This window comes from Anser cygnoides, chromosome 1 (assembly GCF_040182565.1).
Source record: "Anser cygnoides isolate HZ-2024a breed goose chromosome 1, Taihu_goose_T2T_genome, whole genome shotgun sequence".
Taxonomy (NCBI): domain Eukaryota; kingdom Metazoa; phylum Chordata; class Aves; order Anseriformes; family Anatidae; genus Anser; species Anser cygnoides.
In genome coordinates, this window is record NC_089873.1 from 37,611,980 (window position 1) to 37,631,717 (window position 19,738).

General features: G+C 45.8%; 1 protein-coding gene and 1 long non-coding RNA gene across 10 annotated transcripts in view; one reads left to right on the forward strand and one right to left on the reverse strand.

The window, feature by feature from the left end:
• HMGA2 (high mobility group AT-hook 2) overlaps window positions 1–19,738 on the forward strand; it is a 115,924-nt gene that overhangs the window by 75,244 nt on the left and 20,942 nt on the right. For all 7 annotated transcript variants that reach the window (XR_007163792.2, XR_007163794.2, XR_007163793.2 and 4 more), the window contains one exon: window positions 17,213–17,245. Coding sequence is in view for 2 of the 7 variants with exons in the window: in XM_066992612.1 (XP_066848713.1) it covers window positions 17,213–17,245 (33 nt within the window). In the remaining 5 variants the exon portion in view is untranslated. The remainder of the gene's footprint in view (window positions 1–17,212; window positions 17,246–19,738) is intronic.
• Window positions 4,894–13,021, reverse strand: LOC136790143 (uncharacterized). 3 transcript variants are annotated; one of them, XR_010829551.1, is made up of 5 exons: window positions 12,453–13,021; window positions 8,411–8,636; window positions 6,783–6,847; window positions 5,467–5,661; window positions 4,894–5,031 (listed from the first exon to the last, which is right to left on the reverse strand). It is a non-coding gene; the product is annotated as an uncharacterized lncRNA (long non-coding RNA). The 3 variants fall into 3 exon arrangements; XR_010829554.1 differs by lacking the exon at window positions 6,783–6,847 and adding an exon at window positions 7,189–7,254; XR_010829555.1 differs by lacking the exon at window positions 6,783–6,847.

A 19,738-nucleotide genomic window follows, 5' to 3' on the forward strand; every position in this document is an offset into this window, starting at 1 on the left:
GTTGCAAGGCTTGCGATCACCTAGCTGCGGGCAGCTTGCCTGCCCCTCCTGATGGTCCCAAAACGTTGCATTTTCACACCCAATGAATAAATGCTGGAAGGAAGCCGTTGAACTCTCTGCAGAAGTTGCGCCCGAGTCTCCCATATGCTTGCAAGAGAGTAAATCCTCTGGCTGTGTCTGCCACCTCATTCCTCAGCGCAGCTCGCAGAGGATGGGGGAACTCACTTGAGCAGTAACCCAGCCCGGGACGAGGGCTGGCCGGGCTGGGGGAGACTGAGGAAGCGGCTGAATTGCTCCCATGCTTGTGCCAAAGTGACAGTACAAGCTGTGTGTAAGGCATGCCTATCTTTCAGCAACAAGTTGTTTGTCTTCCCACTCTGATTGTTAATGACCATGAAATGCTAGCGGGAGGCCAGCCAGGATGCCGATTCTCTTTCTTTCTCTCTCTCTTTACAGCTTTCAGGGATCCTAATGCTTTGGGATAATGAAATAATGTGGGTTGTCAGTCCAAAATAATAACACTTTACAAAGTGGAAATGCAAATTTCCTGCGATATCCCTGAATAGCAGGTGGTATTTCCTGATGTATTGTTTCTGACCTTCAGGGAAATTGATATTATGAACTGGCGGAGGAAAATTAGTATGGTATCAAACTCCAGCAATTAAAGTGAAACAATGAGAGGACAGTCAACTGAATAAAGTGACAAGCAAGAGAAAGCTTGGATTTTGTATTTTTGTTGCCTTTGTTGTTTTATAACGCTGTGGGCAGGGGGTGTGGTTAAGATGCAGCAGCTCTTTATGCAGAAACACTGGTGTCGGAAAGGAAATACCAAGGAGACACTTAGCGTTAAGTTCAATTGCTTCTAAGGGCACGAGCTTATATTATGGAGTAATGAATGGTATTTGTATTATTAAATAAGTAAAAATTAGCTGGGTAACAAGTTAACTAACACATGTATGTGTGCAGAAAAACAGGCAAATATTCACTTGAGCTTCTAACAGTAAGATCAGGAGCAAACACGCTTGTGTTTCTGCTGAACAGATTTTGCTTTGAAAACAGGGCAATCTGTGCTTGGTTACAGGCAGGCAAAAATCACAAGATTTTGGTCCTGATTTTGTAAAAAGGAGATGAGCTATTATGTTTGTTAATCTCCACCTCATGTAGATCATATCGTGTAGACTCATTTCTCGTTTGAGTGAAAACCACCTAGGGCTATCTCACGTACATAATGCTGTCTCCGGTACCTACCTAAAGCACAGTGTGATAACTGTTTTTGCATTTCTTCTGAACAGACTGCTGCATGTTCCTATGTTAAAGATAATTTCAAGGCTGAAGGGCCTTTATAATGCCTTGGCTCATCCTGTGGAACCTCCAAGATCCATTTTCTTCCAGTACAGCCATCCTGTGCGCTCCCACACTCTTACTCTTGCTATCAACCCAGTTGATTTGAGTGGGGTTCGCTTCTGTGAGGTTGTTCAAACAAACTTGAGATTTCTAGTTATGTGCAGCTGGTCTTGGTGGATTTTCTGTCAACTCCCTAGCTTTCCTTGATGATAATTTATTATTTAATTTCTCTGCAGAATGTGCATGTATGCTCGTGTAACGTAAGGAAATGCTTGTGACAAAGAAACCCTCTTGGTAGTCATTCTACAAGATAGAATCTTGTAGAATAGCTCTTGCTTGTTATATTGGTGATGGAAATATCTGACCCTTGATTTGTAGATGCTAAAGCCAGAGGGAACCACATGGTATCTGATGTGACCTCCTGCGCAGGACGGGCCATTGGAGTCCATCACAAATGTGCCCAGGGGAATTTCTTCTTACAGGTGGTATTTGAATAGAGGTGACAAACTCTCAAAGAATCACAGAATGGTTTGGGTTGGAGGGAACATTAAATATTATTTAATTCCAACCCTCCTGCCACGAGCAGGGACACCTCCCACTAGACCAGGTTGCTCAAAGCTGCATCCAACCCAACCTTGGGAACTGTGATGGAGGTATAGACTAGTTCCACAGCTAGTGGCCTGCATTCAGTGGTGTTTTTGACAGCAACATGTCCTGTAATGAAGTGTTTCATCTCTCTGGGCCTCTTTTTTTCACAGCCCACCTTTTATCAGTCTTCTGTGTTTGTAGTACGTGTTATTTGTGTGAAGAGATCAGTGCAGCATCCAGTGCAGGGACAGTAATTTTTCCATGATTCTACAAATGTGATGGGAAAGTCTGGTTGCCCCAGAGTCCTTCTGCCTGGCTTGCTGGGTTTGTTGCTTGTTGCCCCAGAGTTGTGCAGTACCATGGGAAGACAGGAACAGGCTGAGGAGCTGGGGCAACATTTGCTGGGCAAAGTGGAAATGCCAGCTTTGGTGTTTTTTCCTGCTTCCAGTAGTGCAGGATTTGATTCCTCCCAGTCGCACTGCTGGTCGCAATACATAGTCCAGCATCAGACAGATAGCTCAGGAGCTATTGAGGAGGTACATGCTGACATGTGGGGGTACATGGAGGCACGTGCTGCTAGGATCTGCTCTCAGTTGACAGAATTGAAGAATTACCCTAGAAGCAGCAGTGGCTTGTTGAAAATTGTGTGATGTTTGTACCAGACAGAATCTGTACAAGGTGGGTAGGTTGCTGAACTTGATTTTAAGAATTAAGAGTGTTAAAAAGGAACTCTGTAAGCCAGTTTAGTGCATTGGCACTAAATTCCTTTCTCTAAATCTGTAAGAAAAGATATGGACAGAATTTCTAATCTGAGATGTTTAATGTATGACTGAGTTACAGCATCCTGTTTGAGCTTTGGTAAGTGTTAGTGACTACCTGTACACAGGCTTGCTACCCTGTCCTCACTGCTATGTACTATTTTTTTTACCTTAGTAAAATAAGTGTAAAGTGATGCTGTATATCCTCCCGTCAGAAGTAGGCTAAAATCTGTATACGGTCTGTTATTGTTGCTTAGCTGGTGGTGGCTTTTAAAATGTTTTGTAAGTCAGTGATGTGTTCATGTCCTAAAATAATGAAGAATACAGTAGATAAGTAACATCACAATAGAAAGTAGTCTTTTTGGTTAGTAGATATTCATATATTAAAATCTCAGTGTGATCCACACTGGAGACAACACAAGTCAAGTCACGAGAGGATCATGGGATGAGTATTGGCATTTTGAAAATTGTGGGGATGTGATCTGAGTTTGTGGTAGATACAGCCAACATAAACAGAGTTCTGTCTTGTGACAATGTCCTGTTCTGTTTGGACACTAGTGTTGGAAAGGGGCATGTACATGTCCCCTGGGCTATCAGATTATATAGATTAACTGGGAAACAAAATGAATACCTCCCAAGACACCTAACTGCTGCAGTGGGATGCTCTTTTCTTTCAAATTCACTTAGGATGAATACTTCTGCGTGGTACTCAAGAAAACCATGTCATTAGAGGTGTTGTTTTTCAGATGAGATATAAAATCAAGGCCCTGACCACTTGTGGTCATTAGAGTTCCCATGGCACTTTTCAAAAGAGTCGAGGTTTTGACCCCAGTGTCCTGGCCAGATTCCAGTTTGTGTAATTACATCCTTCCTTCCCTGCCGGTTACACTGGATGTGGTGTTCTTTACCTCCTTCTCTAGCTGTGTGCTACATTGTCTTGTGCTGTCAAAACAAGACAGATCTCATCCCAGGAATGGCTGGATTTCAGTGCAGAGTTACATGAATCCCTCTTTCAGGTTCCCGAGTTACTTCCAGTATGGAAATCACTATGGGATCTGCAGAGGTGAATAGGATACTCAGAGATAAGATTATGTATTTAAATACTGTGATCTTTTCTGGTTACCTGATTTATTATGTATTCTTAAGCTTTTTGTAAGAATGCCCATATTGAGCCAAGGAATAATACCTGCGTGACCCCTTACACAGTGTCACAGGTCTCCCACAGGACACCTGGTAATGTGTTAGGTTTCCATTTCTAAAGGAGCCCTGAGGATTAAGAAAAATGTACTTGGAAAAAAAGGAGAAAATGTACTATGAGTAATACTGATGAGGACATAGGCAAACATGTTCATCACTGTGGTGTCCAGGCACTTCCCAGTTTGTTTTGCTTGGAGTTGCTTGTGTGCTCTGTACCAATAGGTCAGGTTCAGATTCAAATCAGTTCTGTAGTCTTCAGGAACTAGATGTACTTGTCTCCATCTGTGTTATGACACGATGCTAATCAGTGAATGTATTATGCATTTTGCTCCTAAAGTCTCCATGGTTTACTGGCATCCCAAGCATTTCCAGGAATGTAACCTTTGCATGCTGAAGACTCCTCCAGGACATTGGCAGCCCTGTAGTTAGAGTGTAGCATGGCTCAGACAGCCCGGGAGCAAGCACACTACCAGGTATTAATGGGCAGTGCCATAAGCAAAGGATCAAAAATATAAATGGACCGACTATTTCCTATGGAAGGGCTGATTAAAGCTCACGGGCTGGATCCTCCCTGCCAAAATTATCAACAGTGTGAAATTACCCTGCATTCCTAACGGCAAAGAAAAGCAACCTTCTTTCTGCTGTGCTCTCTCTTCAAAGATATGTGGATCCTGTTCTTCGTCCATCTGATCTTGTCTCAGCTGGTCTAAGCACAGACATCGTCCATCATTTTATCATGGGATGAGTGTGGATGTGAAAGAAGGGTCTTCATGTGTTAAGTCATGGTTGGACTTGGACATAGACATAGACATCTTGAGTACCTTTATAAGGGATGGTTCAACCAGCTCCAGCCCAAAAGTGTCACCAGGTCTCATGACACTTAGGAGTAAGGAGAGGGAGAGAATCACCACAATGCGGAGCGAGGAACCATATGGAGCATGCGCGATACTGGGGGGATTCCCTCTGAGGTACACAACATTTATTAATAGTATCCTGATATGGAGATCCAACAGAAATCCTGGCTTGGCTTTCTTGTCAGTCAGGAAGCTTTCTGGAACTGTGATTGTGCATCTGGAAGACTTACGAAATCATCGGTTTCAGGCTTGCAAATCAGTTTAGAGTTAGCAAAGTAGTGCATTTTTGACTGAGAAAAAGAAGCAAAAAAAGAAAGAAAAAAAAGAAGCGGTGTTTACTAAGCAAAATGGAGCTAGGCTATATCACTTTCATGAGCTCTGCATTTGTTTAACCATAAAAAAATATCTAGATTCAGTAATAAAGGACAATTATACAATGCCGAATGAGCAAAACAACCGCAAATTGCCAAGGGCATGTGCCAGCAAGGGCAGACAGGAATTAAAGTGAAAAAACGTGGCTGAAAAGGCCACACATTTATTAACGTAAATGCATCTAAATTAGCCCTGAAGGCAGGCATTCCTGGGAGGTGATGAAAGGCGAAGAGGCATGGGCAACTCCTTATCCCATCACTGTCCCCCACCCTCTTGAAGTGCTTGTATAACAAACAGTGAATGTCCTGGCTGTCCCGCTGCCAGCGCAGGCTAACCACAGAGCTGAAGCAGACCTGCTTCTGCACAGATTGCCGTGCTGAGAGATCGCTTGAGCTCTTCTTCAGGAAGAGCACGAGCTCCTGCGGGTCCTGCTGTCATCAGTCGGGAGCGGCAGGTTGTTTCTCTGCTTGCGGCTAGGGATGTGATCCTCCGCTCCCCGAGGCAGTGCAGTCCAGGGGCCTTCCTCTTTCTTCCTTCTCTTTCATGATCTGAAAATATAGAGCCAACGAAACGTATCTGATCCTGAAGTCTGAAAACCCACTGGTACATTAAAACGGCCCTTCTAACCAAACTTCCTAATCACTCAAATCAAAATCAACACATGTCACTAACATGCTTAAGAGCCTAATAGAAGCCAAAAATAGGACGATACAGCCATCTAGTTTATGGCGGTGGACAAAAAGAAATATGAATAAGGTATTTCTGTGTTTCCTCTCAGTTCCTTGCACTTCCTGGGCAGCGCAGAGACCTCATTCCCATCTGTGTGCAAGCAGAGAGAGTGTGGTGCATTTGGTCCCCCCCTTTCCTACCATCTCTCTTTGCCACTTTTCATTTCTCCATCCATCCCTTGGGATCTTTCCCACCACACAACCCAAACACAAAATTCCAGCACTGTTTCCTACCAGCCAAAGAGTTCCAGAAGCTGCTAGGTGTACACACACTGTCCTAAGCTGTACTCTGTTTTCCTCTCGTCTCCCCCAAATGCTGGCCCTCCTTCATTGGTGGCCTCCTTGCTGGCCATGGGGTTTGCTAGAGAGAGCACTGGGCTCACAGCTACCTCTAGTGTCCATGGGGCTGCCTGCAGAGCTCACCTCAGGGTGCTCCCTGTGCTCCCCAGCTCCCTTCGCGAGATAAAGCCTTGCTGGAGACTGGGCTGGGAAGTTGCTGGCAGGGGACACGGGGACACTGAGGTGCCTGGGAGCAGCCTGCTCGCCACCAGCAGGAGGACCTTGCTCCCCACCATCTATATCTTCCCTACCTGTTAATACCTTGGCACACTGCTGCCAATGCTAAAATGGTCTTGCAGCTGCCATTAAGCGATCTGGTGCTGGTATAACACCTGAGCTCGTGGAGGTGGATTATGTCCAGCTGCAAATCAGGTTACCCATTGTATAGCTTAATCCCCAGAAGACGTACATCTTTCTGTGCCAACCACAGCAGCATCTGGAGGCCAGCTATCCTTCTCCTTCACCCAGCAAGCTGATTGCACCTCTGCTGCCAGCACCACCTAGACGCAGATGCTACCAACTTGTGCCTATCTGGCACCTCCCAAATCACACTGGGTCCAATCAAAATAAAATGTGACTAGCTGGGAGATGGAAGCATTTACCTCTTTGGGCAGACTCTGCAACTAAGGATGCGTTTTAGCCAAGGACAGGATTTTACTCTGTTTTTCTGCAACACAAAAAAATCAGCTTGCTTTGTCATGTAGAAGCAAACAACAGCAACAGCAAAGCATGGAAAGGTTATCAGGAACCGAGAGCAAGTATATAGCAGCCTGATTCTCAGGAATGAACTGCGTTTGGTAAAATGTTCCTAAGAACTGTAACATCTAAAGCCAGGCTGCTTTCCTGGTGCGTGCAGTGCTCCGTGAGCGAGGCGACCCCTGCGAGCTGTGGCAGGGAGCGGGGCTGTGTCGGGGTGCTGTAGGCACTGCATTCCCGCTGGGGTATCAGGTTGCAGCACCATGATGAAAAAAGCTGCAGGGGATTTGCGTGCATACCTAACGCACATACCTTTGATGTTCATGTTAGATCCGAGCAACAAATAGGATCTTCAGGTCAGATGTAGCTTCCAGAAGGCTATTAAATAAATGTAGCTAGACAGTCAGGTAATTGTCCTTTAAAAATTAGGGTCAAGTTCTTCTCTACTAGGCTGGGCTAAATTCAGTCTGTCCAGGATGTAAATAGCACGACTCCAAAATGACATGAGGACTATCAAGAGCAGCATCTTTTTCTCCCTCCCTCTCTCTCGTCCCCCTTCTTTCTCTCTCTTTCACACCAGAAGCAAGGTGCACACAGACACTATTCATATTTCTGCTGCTGTCAAGAGGCTGATGATACGATACTGTAACTTTGCAGTCTTTTAGCAAATGACTTCTAGCTGAATAAAAGAGAAAATAGTTTTGCTGCCACCTTTAAAATGTGTTACTGTGTCCCGCAGATTTCACAGTGATGCGTATGACGAAATTACTGGGTGAATGGTAAAAGCACACCAGAAATGCAGTCCAAAGCTTCTTTCTGCTTTGCAACGAGTGCCTACAAATCACTCATTTGAACGTAATGAATGTAAGTTCAATTAAAAACCAACAGTATGAACTGAGTTCAGTATTTAACATACCACGCACCAGAATGATCCCAAAATATATCAAGCCAGGAAGTGGATTAATTACAACAACTCGCCACCAAGCCCCTGGTATATTTCAAGTACATGGAAAATGTATTTCTATTTTGGACACTGACTTCTTTATGAAACTGTGCCAGGATGTCAGCAGGCTGTTTGGACTCTCTGACAGACACTCTTAGCAGCATCAGTTTCCTGGAGGCAGTAATAATTATCAAATCTCTTCGATAGACAGACAGCTATCAGACATCTGTGTATCCCAGACGTACGAAAACATCCCCAGCCAACCATGTGGCTACCAATGAATGTGCTCAGACAAAGAAGTTCAAGAGAAGTGCCTCAGGCCAGATCCTCAGCTGCAGAAAATCAGCGAGGCACAGTCAACCCGCCTTCCTCGCGCCGTGTGCCTCTTCTTGGGAGGAAACCCCTGCCCAGCCATCACGGGGCAATGGGAGGTCACGGAGGGAATGGGATGGATGGGACGGGGAAGCTCCTGCAGGGCTTCAGGGCCAGGCCTGGGGATGACCACAAACGCTCCATACAACATACATCCTATTCCTACAGGGTCAGAAATGGATATACAAAAGAGGCTGCCTGGGTTCCTTGTGTCCTTACCTCGGTTTGTGCTGATGAGGGGACAGATAGCTCTTCCTGACAGGGTCTGGAGTTGTGTCTGAAGAGTGCCTGGGCAGAGCCTCAAGCACTGTCCTGAAGTTGTCTGTGCTGGCAGCTGGCAGCCTGCCCTCCGGCACTGTCTTGTCCTCTGCCAGCGCGGAGGTTCAGGAAATAGCACAAGCTATGGGGCTTCTTCCTCCAGGCAGTGTGGAAGAGATGGCTCCATCTGGGAGGAGGAAAGGTCGTATGGATGCAAACCAGGCTGCACCTGGGCTGGATTGTTTTCTATTGTGGGTGAAGCCCCAAGGTTTTCTAGGCAGGGCCCACTGGGACAGGCTCACACAACAGCCAAGTGCTTGGGCATCCAAGGGTGTGAGGGTAATCTTTCAGGAGAACACGAGGAGGAGCTCCCCAGATCCAAAGGGGTTTTGCTTTGCAAGAAAAGATGAAGAAAAGCACTCATCAGCAGAAGACGAGTAGAATCAAACACTCAATTCCCTGTGATCCTAAGGGTGTTGGGTGCTTGGTGCGCTCGCAACCTGGTGCTGTGCTTCCAAGAAGAAATTGCAGGGAGTGCTTGCCCAGTGTAACTGCCGGGTGTCCATCCCAGGCAGCCTCAGCACTGCCCAGAGGTGTCGCATCCTCTTGGGTCACACATCACTGCAAAATGCACAGAAACAGTGCCACGCTGTCCTAAGTGAGCATGTTCTGCACGTGCCTTTACACTCTGCCCCAGTCCATGTGCTCCGATGCTCTCCTCCTGTGTTTGGGATGTGCCTGGCTAAAACACGAAGCACAGATCTCTGGGGACAGCAGCACAGAGTGCAACTAAACTGAAGAAATGTGCCAGGGGTTGTTGTCAGGAAATATCCAAGGGATGCCCTGAGTTGTGAAAACAGTGAGGGAGAAGCAGGGACTCCTATCATGCCGCACACCTACCTGTATTTACAGGGGCCAGTTCACGATCACTTGCTCAGGGCTGTACTTTCCGGAGAGGGAAGATGCCTCTGCCCCACATGCTGAGGGACATGCGTGTCGTGTTTTCATGAATATCCTGTTGCAGGGACTCTTGTGAAGAAGTGCAGCTTCAGGCTGCAATATGGCCAGCGCAGCACTGTGGTGAGACCGGGGCAATGGGGCAGAACGGTCACCTCTCCCTGCCAGGACACTGCTGCAGTCCCTGGGCCACCCAGTGGAGCAGAGTTTGCTCCTTGCTTTTCATCACTGCCACTTAAGTTTTTTTTCTATCCCTATCTCTAGACTGAGTCCATTTGTTTGCAGCAGCTGTCATAGACCTGGAAATGAATTTGATTATCCGTATCTAAGCCTGTATTGTGCAAAACGGGCTGTGCATGTTTACTAGTTTCTGTGTGACGCAAGAACACTGTTACCAAATGAGTTAAGGTCTCTGTGACCTTAAAATGAGGAGGAGAATGAGAAAGCCCAGAAAGATAAATGTTACCTGGCAATAGTTTTATTTTCAGCTAAAGCACTGAAGTTCAGAGTTTACTCTCCAAACAGTAGCTGATTTTGCAGGTCTGGTTTGGGACTTTACCGCCCTATTGAGTTACTTCACTGGAGACCAGAGCAAAGTTCAGGGAGATGCAGAAGCTGCTGGCAGTCAGGTCTAGAGACAAGGCCACTGAGGACAAGTCCTGCAGCTCTGATGGGCTCCAGGCAGCCGCTGTCAGTGCTACCACCAGGAATGGTCTCTGAAGCAGGACCTGCCCCTGTTTTTTTGGTCTGTATGGTGGGAGCTGCCTGAACAAGAAGAGAGGGAAGACACTCTCACAACAGTTTGAACCGGATGGTAATGTGATATGGTGCTTTTCACCTCCAGGTCATCAATTCAAATCTCGCCTGTTTAGAAGTGGTCAAAAATTATTTCCATATGGGTCAAGAGAGATGCATGGTGAACACAGGGGTTGCTGTGTCAAAACAGACAAGATAGTCTGGAGATAAACAGTTGCACAATAGTTACTTGTATGGAGAGGTCTGCAAGGTATAAAGCTAAGTAGTTCCTGACCAGTTTATATCCCTGGATCATGAGAGCTAGGTTTCTTTGCAAATAACTTATCATTTATTTCTGTCTACTAAAATGTATTCTTTTTTCTCACACTATAACTATAAATAATGAACCTCCCCTTTGGCTTTCTCAATAGCCTGTCTGTGCAGGGGGTTATAAATAGGCAAGTATATATGACATTCGTTTAACAGGAGTCAGCTCAAGTTCCTTAGGTGCTTATCAAGAAAACATCAGCGCTAAATTGTGTATTAGAGTTACTCTGAAAGGCAGAAATTGCTTCTTAATATTTTAGCAGAAAAATGCACAGGGTGCTGAATGAAACCAGAATAAAATGCATCAAGAAAGCTTATCAAATACGTGATGGGTGGTAATGAAGTAACAGGGGAGCCCAGCAGAACAGAGGTGTCTCTGAAGAGCAGTCAGCAGCAAGAGATCCTCCTCCTGCAGCTGAAATGTGGGACTACAGCAGATGCGTAGATTTTAGCTAGGTACACCAATGTAAATTTTGCTTATAGCATTTAACCACAGCTACAAGGTCCATTCATAGACCCATAGAATCACAGAATGGTTTGGGTTGGAAGGGCCCTTAAAGCCCACCCAGCTCCAACGCCCTGCCATGGGCAGGGACACCTCCCACCAGACCAGGCTGCCCAAGGCCCCATCCAGCCTGGCCTTGAGCACCTCCAGGGATGGGGCACCCACAGCTGCTCTGGGCAGCCTGTGCCAGGGCCTCACCACTCTCTGACTAAAGAATTTCCTCCTAACATCTAATCTAATCTCCCTTCTTTTAGTTTAAAACCATTCCCCCTCCTCCCATTTCATAAGCTGCACTGCCCTAAGTATTTTATGGAAATGTACCCAATACCAACTGAAAGATTATAAAAATTAATATAATCAAAAGCATTGAACTCAAAACTACTGTGCTTTGAATTTTGCTTATATCCTTGATAAACTCAGTGAGGTATTGTTGTCCTTGAACTAAACAGTTCAGCTAGCAGATGACACTTTTCCTCTCCCTGTTCTAACCATTAAATTTGTATTTCCAAGATCTCTAGTTGTGGTGGGAAGTCTGCCACTGAGGAAGGCTGGGTCAAAGCAACTGAAAAATAGTGGATTATACTAGCGTAAAAGAAATCAGAATTTTATTTTTAATAAATTTCTTTCACAGTTTTTATACTCCCAGCACGTAAAACCATTGCAAAACTAGCAACCTTAATTTCTTGTAGTGAAGGTAGCTTTCTGTATATAAAACATATGAAATCCTAACCCCGCTGGTGTCAGTTGGTTGACTTCCATTGCATATAAACCTACCTGACTGGATATAGGTGCCAATGCCTGAACTTTCAGGCTACCAAAAGAGTAATTTGAAGCAATGTGTTTTGAATTTTCCAGTCAAAATGTAAGATTTCGGTGCCACTCAAGTAACTATTAAAAGTCATTTTGTGTACTTGGAAAACTGTAATGCTTTCTGCTCCCCTCCACAAGTGGAGTAGAAGTGCTATTTACTTTGCCATCAGCTAAAGTTATTGGTGCAGCTCCTGAGATGTTGCAGGGTTTTCCAGCAGCAGTCAGGGGAGGTCAGTTTAATACACTAATAAATATTTTTTGAATGACCCGACTTTGTATTTGGTATTAAAAACTCAGAGCAGTGCCAAGTAGGATAGAAAATAAAGAATAAAAGTTCCACAGATTTTGCCAAAATTCTCCACAGATTACTATTAGCTTCATTTATGAGACTGCACAGAGGACTGTGAAATCTCCTTTGAACTCTTAGGGCCAGATGGTTTTGCTGTTACATCCTAATGACCCACAGCAGTGTGCATACACAGACGCCCCGGTTGCCAGTTGACTGCAAACATGCGATGTGGGCAGGAGAATTCACGACCTGCCCTTCCAAAACACAAGCGGCTCCTGCTTGGGCGGAGAGGGAACCTCCCCTTGCTATTGATGCTGTGAAACGCTTTTCTCCTCGCCCCTCTGAAGGAAGATCATTTCCAAAGCAAGCCGTGAGCATACCTGGATAGGAGCAGTGAACGGCAGGCACGCCGCCCCACACAGCCTGTGGTGGAGTCCTGCTGGTGGCCGTGAAGCTGGAAATTGCTTTTGTCGAGAGGAGAGGAGGCTCTCACAGCCTCTGTGGGCCTCCAGTCCCGGCGTTGGAGCACTGCGTGCTCGAGGAGTGAGGGAAAGGCTGGACTCGAACCAATTAAAGCTGTAGGGCAGAACAGTAGTTATTATGCTGTCATATGGAACTGCTTGGAAGACATGATTTATTTTGGATTATATTGGTTTCAACTGGTATAATGTGAACTTCCTGATTTTTCTCGGATATGTAGACAAAAAGTCTAAATATGGTTTTACTCATCTTTTAATTTAGAACTACAAGTGTTTGGGTGACCTATGAAATTATTTTAATGATCTCTGCACAACACTGAGCTGTCAGCACTATAAATGTCATCCTAACTGGGTATTAGTTTCCATCACGGTCATTTAGCCTCACCAGCAGAGCTACCTCCATGCGAATGTCTTGTCTGTGTCAAGCTGTGGGAATAAAATAGAGAGTCACTGTTGCCAAGAAGCATCAGTCAAACATCTTCATAATACCCCATTTAAAGAGGAAGACGCAGACACAAAACCTAGGAGCACCGTGTCTGTGCGGCGTGCCCTTGGAGCTTCAGGCACAGCAGTAGGTGAATGATTTGCATGCAGGCCTGTGCTTTTATCTCCAGTCGTTAAAAATGTGTTCCAGCGTCGCTCGTCCTGGTTGACATAGACTTACCCGTAGCCATCCTTATTTTTATAAGGCTACGAAAAGTCAAAGGGTAAGAAGAAGCACTTTAGAGAAGGGGAGGTGTGACAAATTGAATTTGATACAACTTCTGGCTGCTGGTACAAGATGAATATGGACTCGTCACATGAGGCGGCTCTTTTGTTCTCGTGTAGAAAGCAGAGAAATTGTTTGACCGGTGTCTGTATTTACCAACAGAGAGAAAAGTTGTCTGATGATACAGGTTTCGGCAGAGACAAGGAATGTCTGAACAAGGTTTTGGCTGTAAGGATGCATCTAGGATATTGACAAAGGGTAAAGTGACAGAATTTGAAAATAAATAGAGGGGTGAGGTGACAGAGGAGCGGTGAAAGAAGTGTGTTGTAGAAGATAAACAGTTGGGCTTTGAACTTCCAAACCTTACAGCCAAAGATAAAACCACCGAAAGGTTTGTGTACATTGCTCTTTAGGTGGTTAATTTTTTTCTCTTCAAAGTTAGGGATCTTATCACAAAGTTTTAAATTACAGTATTTTGTCTTAGCTCATGTATACATAGTAGTTTAAACATGCACTCTGCCGTATTTTGGATTTGTTCTTGTACGGTAGGCTTTTAAATGACGTGGTCACAGGATTTTTCCAACATTGTCACTTGGTCTTTCTGCCTCAAAACAGATTTAAGAAAGCTACTTGAGACTGTCTTGTGCTTGTATTTGACATAAAACAGTAAATTTCGATTTCAGGTATCCAGAATTTCAGCTGATACAGATTCAGTATTGGTTTTCTAACCTGGGATGAAAGTAAAATGTGAAAGTTGTGCGTTTCACACAGCTCCCCTTACGTGTGATCACTTAAGCAAGCAAGCCAGCCTCTGGCAGAGCAGGAGGGCTGCCATCTTACTCTGCAGTCTCCTGGAGGGATATATAATAGTTCAGAGCTCTCACGTCTCGCGTACAACTTCATTTTGCTCCGAGGCACCTCTTTAAAGTCTCTTGTCCTTGTCTTTTTTTTGTGGTTCCAATCTTTTCCATAACCAAGACGGATTCCCTTTCTTCCCAACTAGTCGAACATGCGTTTGCAAGAGCCTTTCAGATCAGAGGTGTCTCTGAAAAGATCTCTTAACTCTCTTTGTGAACACAAGGCTCGTAGACGCGTTTGTATCCGTAGTGTGTCAAGCAGTTTCCAAAGGCGTCACATCCACAACGGCTATAGAAATCACAGGGGGTGCTTAGGAGACTTTTCATTATTCCTGTCCGCCTCAGTTCTTCTACTTTGGGTTGCTCCATGTGCAGTGGTTGTCGAGTGAGCAGACGCAGGGGTCCTGGCAGGATTGGACCTTGCTGGTTTTACCCAGGGAGTGTTTGTCCAGTTGCATCACCGGCGGGGCGAGCGGTGCCCCTGGGTGCCAGCCCTCGCCGTGCTCGCCGTGATTCAGCCCGCACACGCCGCAGCCCTCAGCTTGGCAGGCGTGGGCACGGCTCCCAGTGTGTCGGTGCTGCGTGCCGCTAACTCCGGCCAAGGGGCTGAGCCCTGCTTTTTGTCCCTCGTAGCTTCGCTTCTTCCATCTAAGGGAGAAAGCACAACATGCGCTCTTCTCTGCTGGAAACCTCGCTGGCAGCAAACGAACGCTGCCAGGGAGCTCTTGACATGAAGCACTGAGATAGCAAAGATCTCGAATGACTAAGATTCCTGCGAGCTTTGGTCAGTATCACAGGCAGTTTCCAACTGGGCAAAGTACAATATTTTCCCTCTGCTTTTTATGAATGGCTGTATAGTATTGTGCTCGAGTCAGAGTCCCCTGCGAAAGCCATTCATAAAAATAAAAACAAAACAAAACAAACACACACAAAAACTTTCTAGGTCCAGTCTGGAGCCACTGGGTGCCAGAGGCTGGGAAAACACACTGGCAGCCCGAGCCCCAGCTATCACTGAAAGTATTCAAGGGGCTTTCTGGTGGTCTGAAAAGTATGAAGTGCTGTGTAGAAGGGCAGCTGGTAGAATTACTTTGACACATACTAGGCAGAAAGCCAGGGCTGGCCTTGTTTCAGACATTGTCTTTCCTCTCATTGAAGTGTCAGGACCTAATTCATGGAAAATTTGGTGAGTTGGCAGCCCTTTCAGAAGATTTCATTGAGCTACAGTGTGTGAGAGTCACATGAATGCAGAGCACACAGCCAAAAATATATGGGGATTTCTGAACAGGAGAAAACAGTCAGCCGCTAAGAATGTCTACAGATTTCATGTGGCTTGGGAGTAAACACGTGCACAGGTGTAATCAGCAGGCAAGAAAAAGAAAATAAAGTGGAAAAGCACTTCAGATTACCGAGGAGCTCAATGAACTCTGTAATTACGAGGGATTCCTATGAAACAAACAATTCCTTTGTCCAAGGGCAGCAAATGTCCCGTAATCAGTTCAGGGCTTGCAGTCCACCTGGAGAAGGCATCAATAAAATGTGTGCTTTGGTAATCGCTTCTCCATTGCAAGGGAGTTTAATGGAAAAGAAAAGGATCCACCCTGAAGTTTAAAGACGGACCCAGTCATCGCTTTTTTTTTTTTCCCCCCTCGTATTTATTCGAGAGCAGAACTTGGAGCCTGAGGCAGAGATACAAAAAATAAAACAGCAATAGGATTCCGCTGAATTAGAAAAAATGACTGAAAATAAACAAAGCATCTCTTGTTAAAATGGGACGCTTGTGGTGGGCAGTCTGAATTGAATCAGTTACATTTAATTTACATTTTCATTGATCCTTCCCACTGAAATATTGCTCTGAAAGGCCAGTTACACTAAACTGTTTATTCAGAAATATTCCAGTTATTTCCTACTATACTGTCATGAAAATTAGGGTTTTGGCTATCCAGAAGGACGGCGTGTTGGCTTCTGCCCAAGTGAGGCACTAAAATCATGGCTGGGATTAGGAACAGGCAGGAAGGAAGGGCAGGAAGAAAATCATTGGGTGCGATTCATGTACTTTGAAAACAGAAAATCCTGGGGGGCAGAGAGGGGGAAGGCAGCTTTGCCCCACTGGAGTAAGAAAAGCCCTTTTGTGCTCACGGTGTCGGGATTTCTTCCTTTATCTGTGGTCTTATTGTTCCGCGCTGCTCCTAGCACCCACAGGGGTCACGTCAGCAAAGCAGCCATGGTGTATTTTAAGCGTGCAGGCGTTAGCTCCTTAACTGATACTCCTCCTCCTCCCTGGGGCTTGGATGCAGGGCCCCGGCACCTCAGTGGGTTTCCTGACTCTCCTGAGGACCGTATTTCGTGCTCCTGGGTAGGGGCAGCCAGAAAAGATTGCTGCTGAGGTCCCCGTGGCTGTGCCACCAGGCCCTGGGCGGGCAGGTGGACGCAGCCCCCATCTCTCCTTGGCCACGCACCCAAGCAGCCTGGTGATGGGCATCCCCAAAATCACATCCAGTGCTTTCATTCAGCTAGAGCTTCCAAACCAGGGCACCCTGGGACCAGAGGTGCTGCCCACCCCAGCCCGATGGCTTCAGCAGGGGTGGCTGTGGTTGGGTGGGAAGCCCTAGCTCGGGAACATGTCCCTCACCTCTCTGCCCAAGCCTCGTGGCCAGCAGGGAGGGCTTCCCCACAGCTCGTGGCCAAAAGAGTGGGGGAAAAGAGTAATCAGCATCCATGGAGATAACAAACTCTAGTTCCAAAACTAGGCCATTTGCAGTCTGATATGTAATGCAGCAAAGTAGATCTAGCAGTACCATGGAAGAGCTGGAAGATGTAACATGCTACATTAGGTATCACTTTGGTTTTAATTACACAAATTCAACATATTCTTCTGGTTCCACAGCAATAGGAACTGCTTCAGAGTAAGGTCATAGATATGTGTAGGAGAAGCTAAGTGCGAGACCAGGGTACATTCATCACTCCATTTCTGAATGTGGGTTTTGCCTGTGCTTTTATTTCTTACACTGAAACTATTTTTCCCAGCACCTGTGAAATGACTGCTAAGTGACCTCAGTGAATTTTGCTTCTCACCAAGCTTTTGTTTTGTTTTTCAGCCTCAACAAGTGGTTCAAAAGAAGCCTGCTCAGGTAAGAAAAAATGATTTAAATTCCTTACGCTATCTTAAATTGAATACTTCTTCAGTATTTAAAGTGGTAAAGAGTGTGGGGAAATGCATCAATAGTATGAAATGGAGGATAGCTGCTGGCTTGTTAGGCACAACCACCCAGAAAATTCACGTGGTGGCCCTCAGGAAGGAGAGGAGGCAGCAGTGGAAATGCAGCCTAGGTGGAAGGTGCTTGCTCTTAAATGTTCTCTGAAATGTCATACTTCTGCAGCCACCACCTGGTGATGACAACACAGCCACGCACACGTCTGGTGCCAGTCCAGCTTGAGCTAGGCACCCATGTGTGTCCTGAGCCTGGGCTGCTTGCAGGAAGGGGGGACACAGGTGTAAAACCCTTCTCCCCACTGGTATAAACAAGTCCATAAATCCACAGAATAAAATAGGCTGAACTTGATAATTAAACCATCTTAAAGACTAACACGTTTGAGGATGTTTTGTTGGGTGGCATTCTTCTTCTTGGACACCTTGGACAAAGTGCAAGCTAAGGTGTAATGAAACCAAACACTGCGTTCATGGTCTTCCCTTCCGTTTTCTTTCCCCAGCCCACTCATGTCAAAAAAAACAACAACAACAACAACAAAAAAACCACTCCAACTCTGCTACTTTGTTATGTATGCTGCAGTAGAGAAGAGTATGTGGGCATGGGAGCAGGTCTGCAGAAAGGGTCCGGTGCTTTTCTGGAGAGAGGTCCGCTTTCAGAAGGGAATCATGCCTCTGTTTTTCTACCGTACGGTTTTAATACAGTATCGTACAGTGTACACTATTGTAATGTCTACTGTAATCTGAATTAAGAGCTGTTACATAAGAAACAGAAAACATCCTAGCTGTGAGTTGAAGGGGTGAGATGATGCAACACTCAAAAGTATGCAGAGGAATCAGGTTTCTGCAAAAGGAATCAATACAGTCACAGTAGTGGTGAGTGAGTGGCGCTGGCTATGATATTAATGCCTCCTAATGGCAGCGATAACATTCAGGATGAATGTGGTAGTATCTTCAAGTAAGGTAAATTTTGCAAGGAGAGGTAATGTCTTTTATTAGGCCAGCTTATGGAAGAAACACAGCAACCGTCCCCAAGGACTTACCTTCTGACTACAACACACAATTCAAAACACGCCGAGTTGGTCTAATAAAAGATATTTCCTCTCCCTGGTCTCACTTACATCCTTCAACTGTTAGGGCCGCAATCATGCTGTTCCTCCCACAAGGTGGTAGTAAATCCGTCGGTGGGCACAAAGCCAGCCATCTCCTCCGTGGCACCTGGGGGGCTCAAATCGTGCTGTGCCAAGGAGGCCAAGCCCAGGAGGTGAAGATGGGGGCTGTTTGCATTGCTGTTACCCCTGGTGGGTGGCAGGGAGCTCATGCCCGTGGGGGTCAGCAGGATAAAGGGGTCTGGAGCTTGTAGCCCTGCCTCTAGCCAGGCAGAAATCATGCTGCCCATGGCACATAGTGGTGCAAGCGCCTCCATTTCCCCAGTCATTTAGTCGTGTTTTGTTTGAATAATAATCGAGCGCAAGCCCTGGCACGGGAGAGGAAGAAACGCCTGGGACCAAGGCTGAGGTGGGGTGTCAGAGGATCGAGCGGGGACCTGGGACTCCATCGCTTGGTAGCAGAACAAAGTAACGACGGATTTAATGATGTAGGAGTTTGACCTGCCGGGATTCCCTGTATGGACCTTCCTGTCCTTTCTGTCCTAAAACGGTGACTGGTGGGGATGCCACAGGGTGTTCCAGCCACAGCCGCTGCTGCGCGGTGCCTCTGCAGCATCTCCGTGGTCGGGGAGGGCAAGAGAGAGAAAAGGAGGCCCTTTGACATTCCCATTAGTAATGGAAATGTTTGCATAGAAAACGAGGAGGCACAGAAGAATGCATGAAAGGAGAGAGAAGGCTTTTTAGCAATCCCAGTCATCACAACACAACTAGTGAAATTACAGTCTTTAAATTATTTGTGTGCCATGTCTTCACTCAGAGAACATTTCTTTTTTTAATCCTTGGCCTGAGGGATTTTCAATGAAATCACTGACTTGTCTTTAACCCTTCCTGGTCTAAATAGGCCCTGCTCCCAAACTTATACTGACACAACATTGCGTTTTTACTGGCTGTGGGTGTGCAACAGAGAAAAAAACGTATATTGCTGTCAGAAAGCCCTCCTGACAGTGTCTTCCTGAGGCTAAAAGAAGGAAGAGGTAAAACAGTGCGATTCCTGGGACGGTCAGGAGCTTCTTGCTGCTGGTTTTCACTGGAGTCTGGTTGCCTTTCTCCGTTGTCTTTTTACACTACTGAATTTCCCTTTAAAGGAGGGAGGTACAGACCCAGAATTAACAACACGAACATGAGCTCATGCAGGCTTCCTAATCTGAGCTGTCTAAGGAAATAGTGATAAATTATATAAACATGGGGACTACATGGAAGTTCATGGAGGATAATGTAAATCTTACACTACATTCAGAGGAATCTCT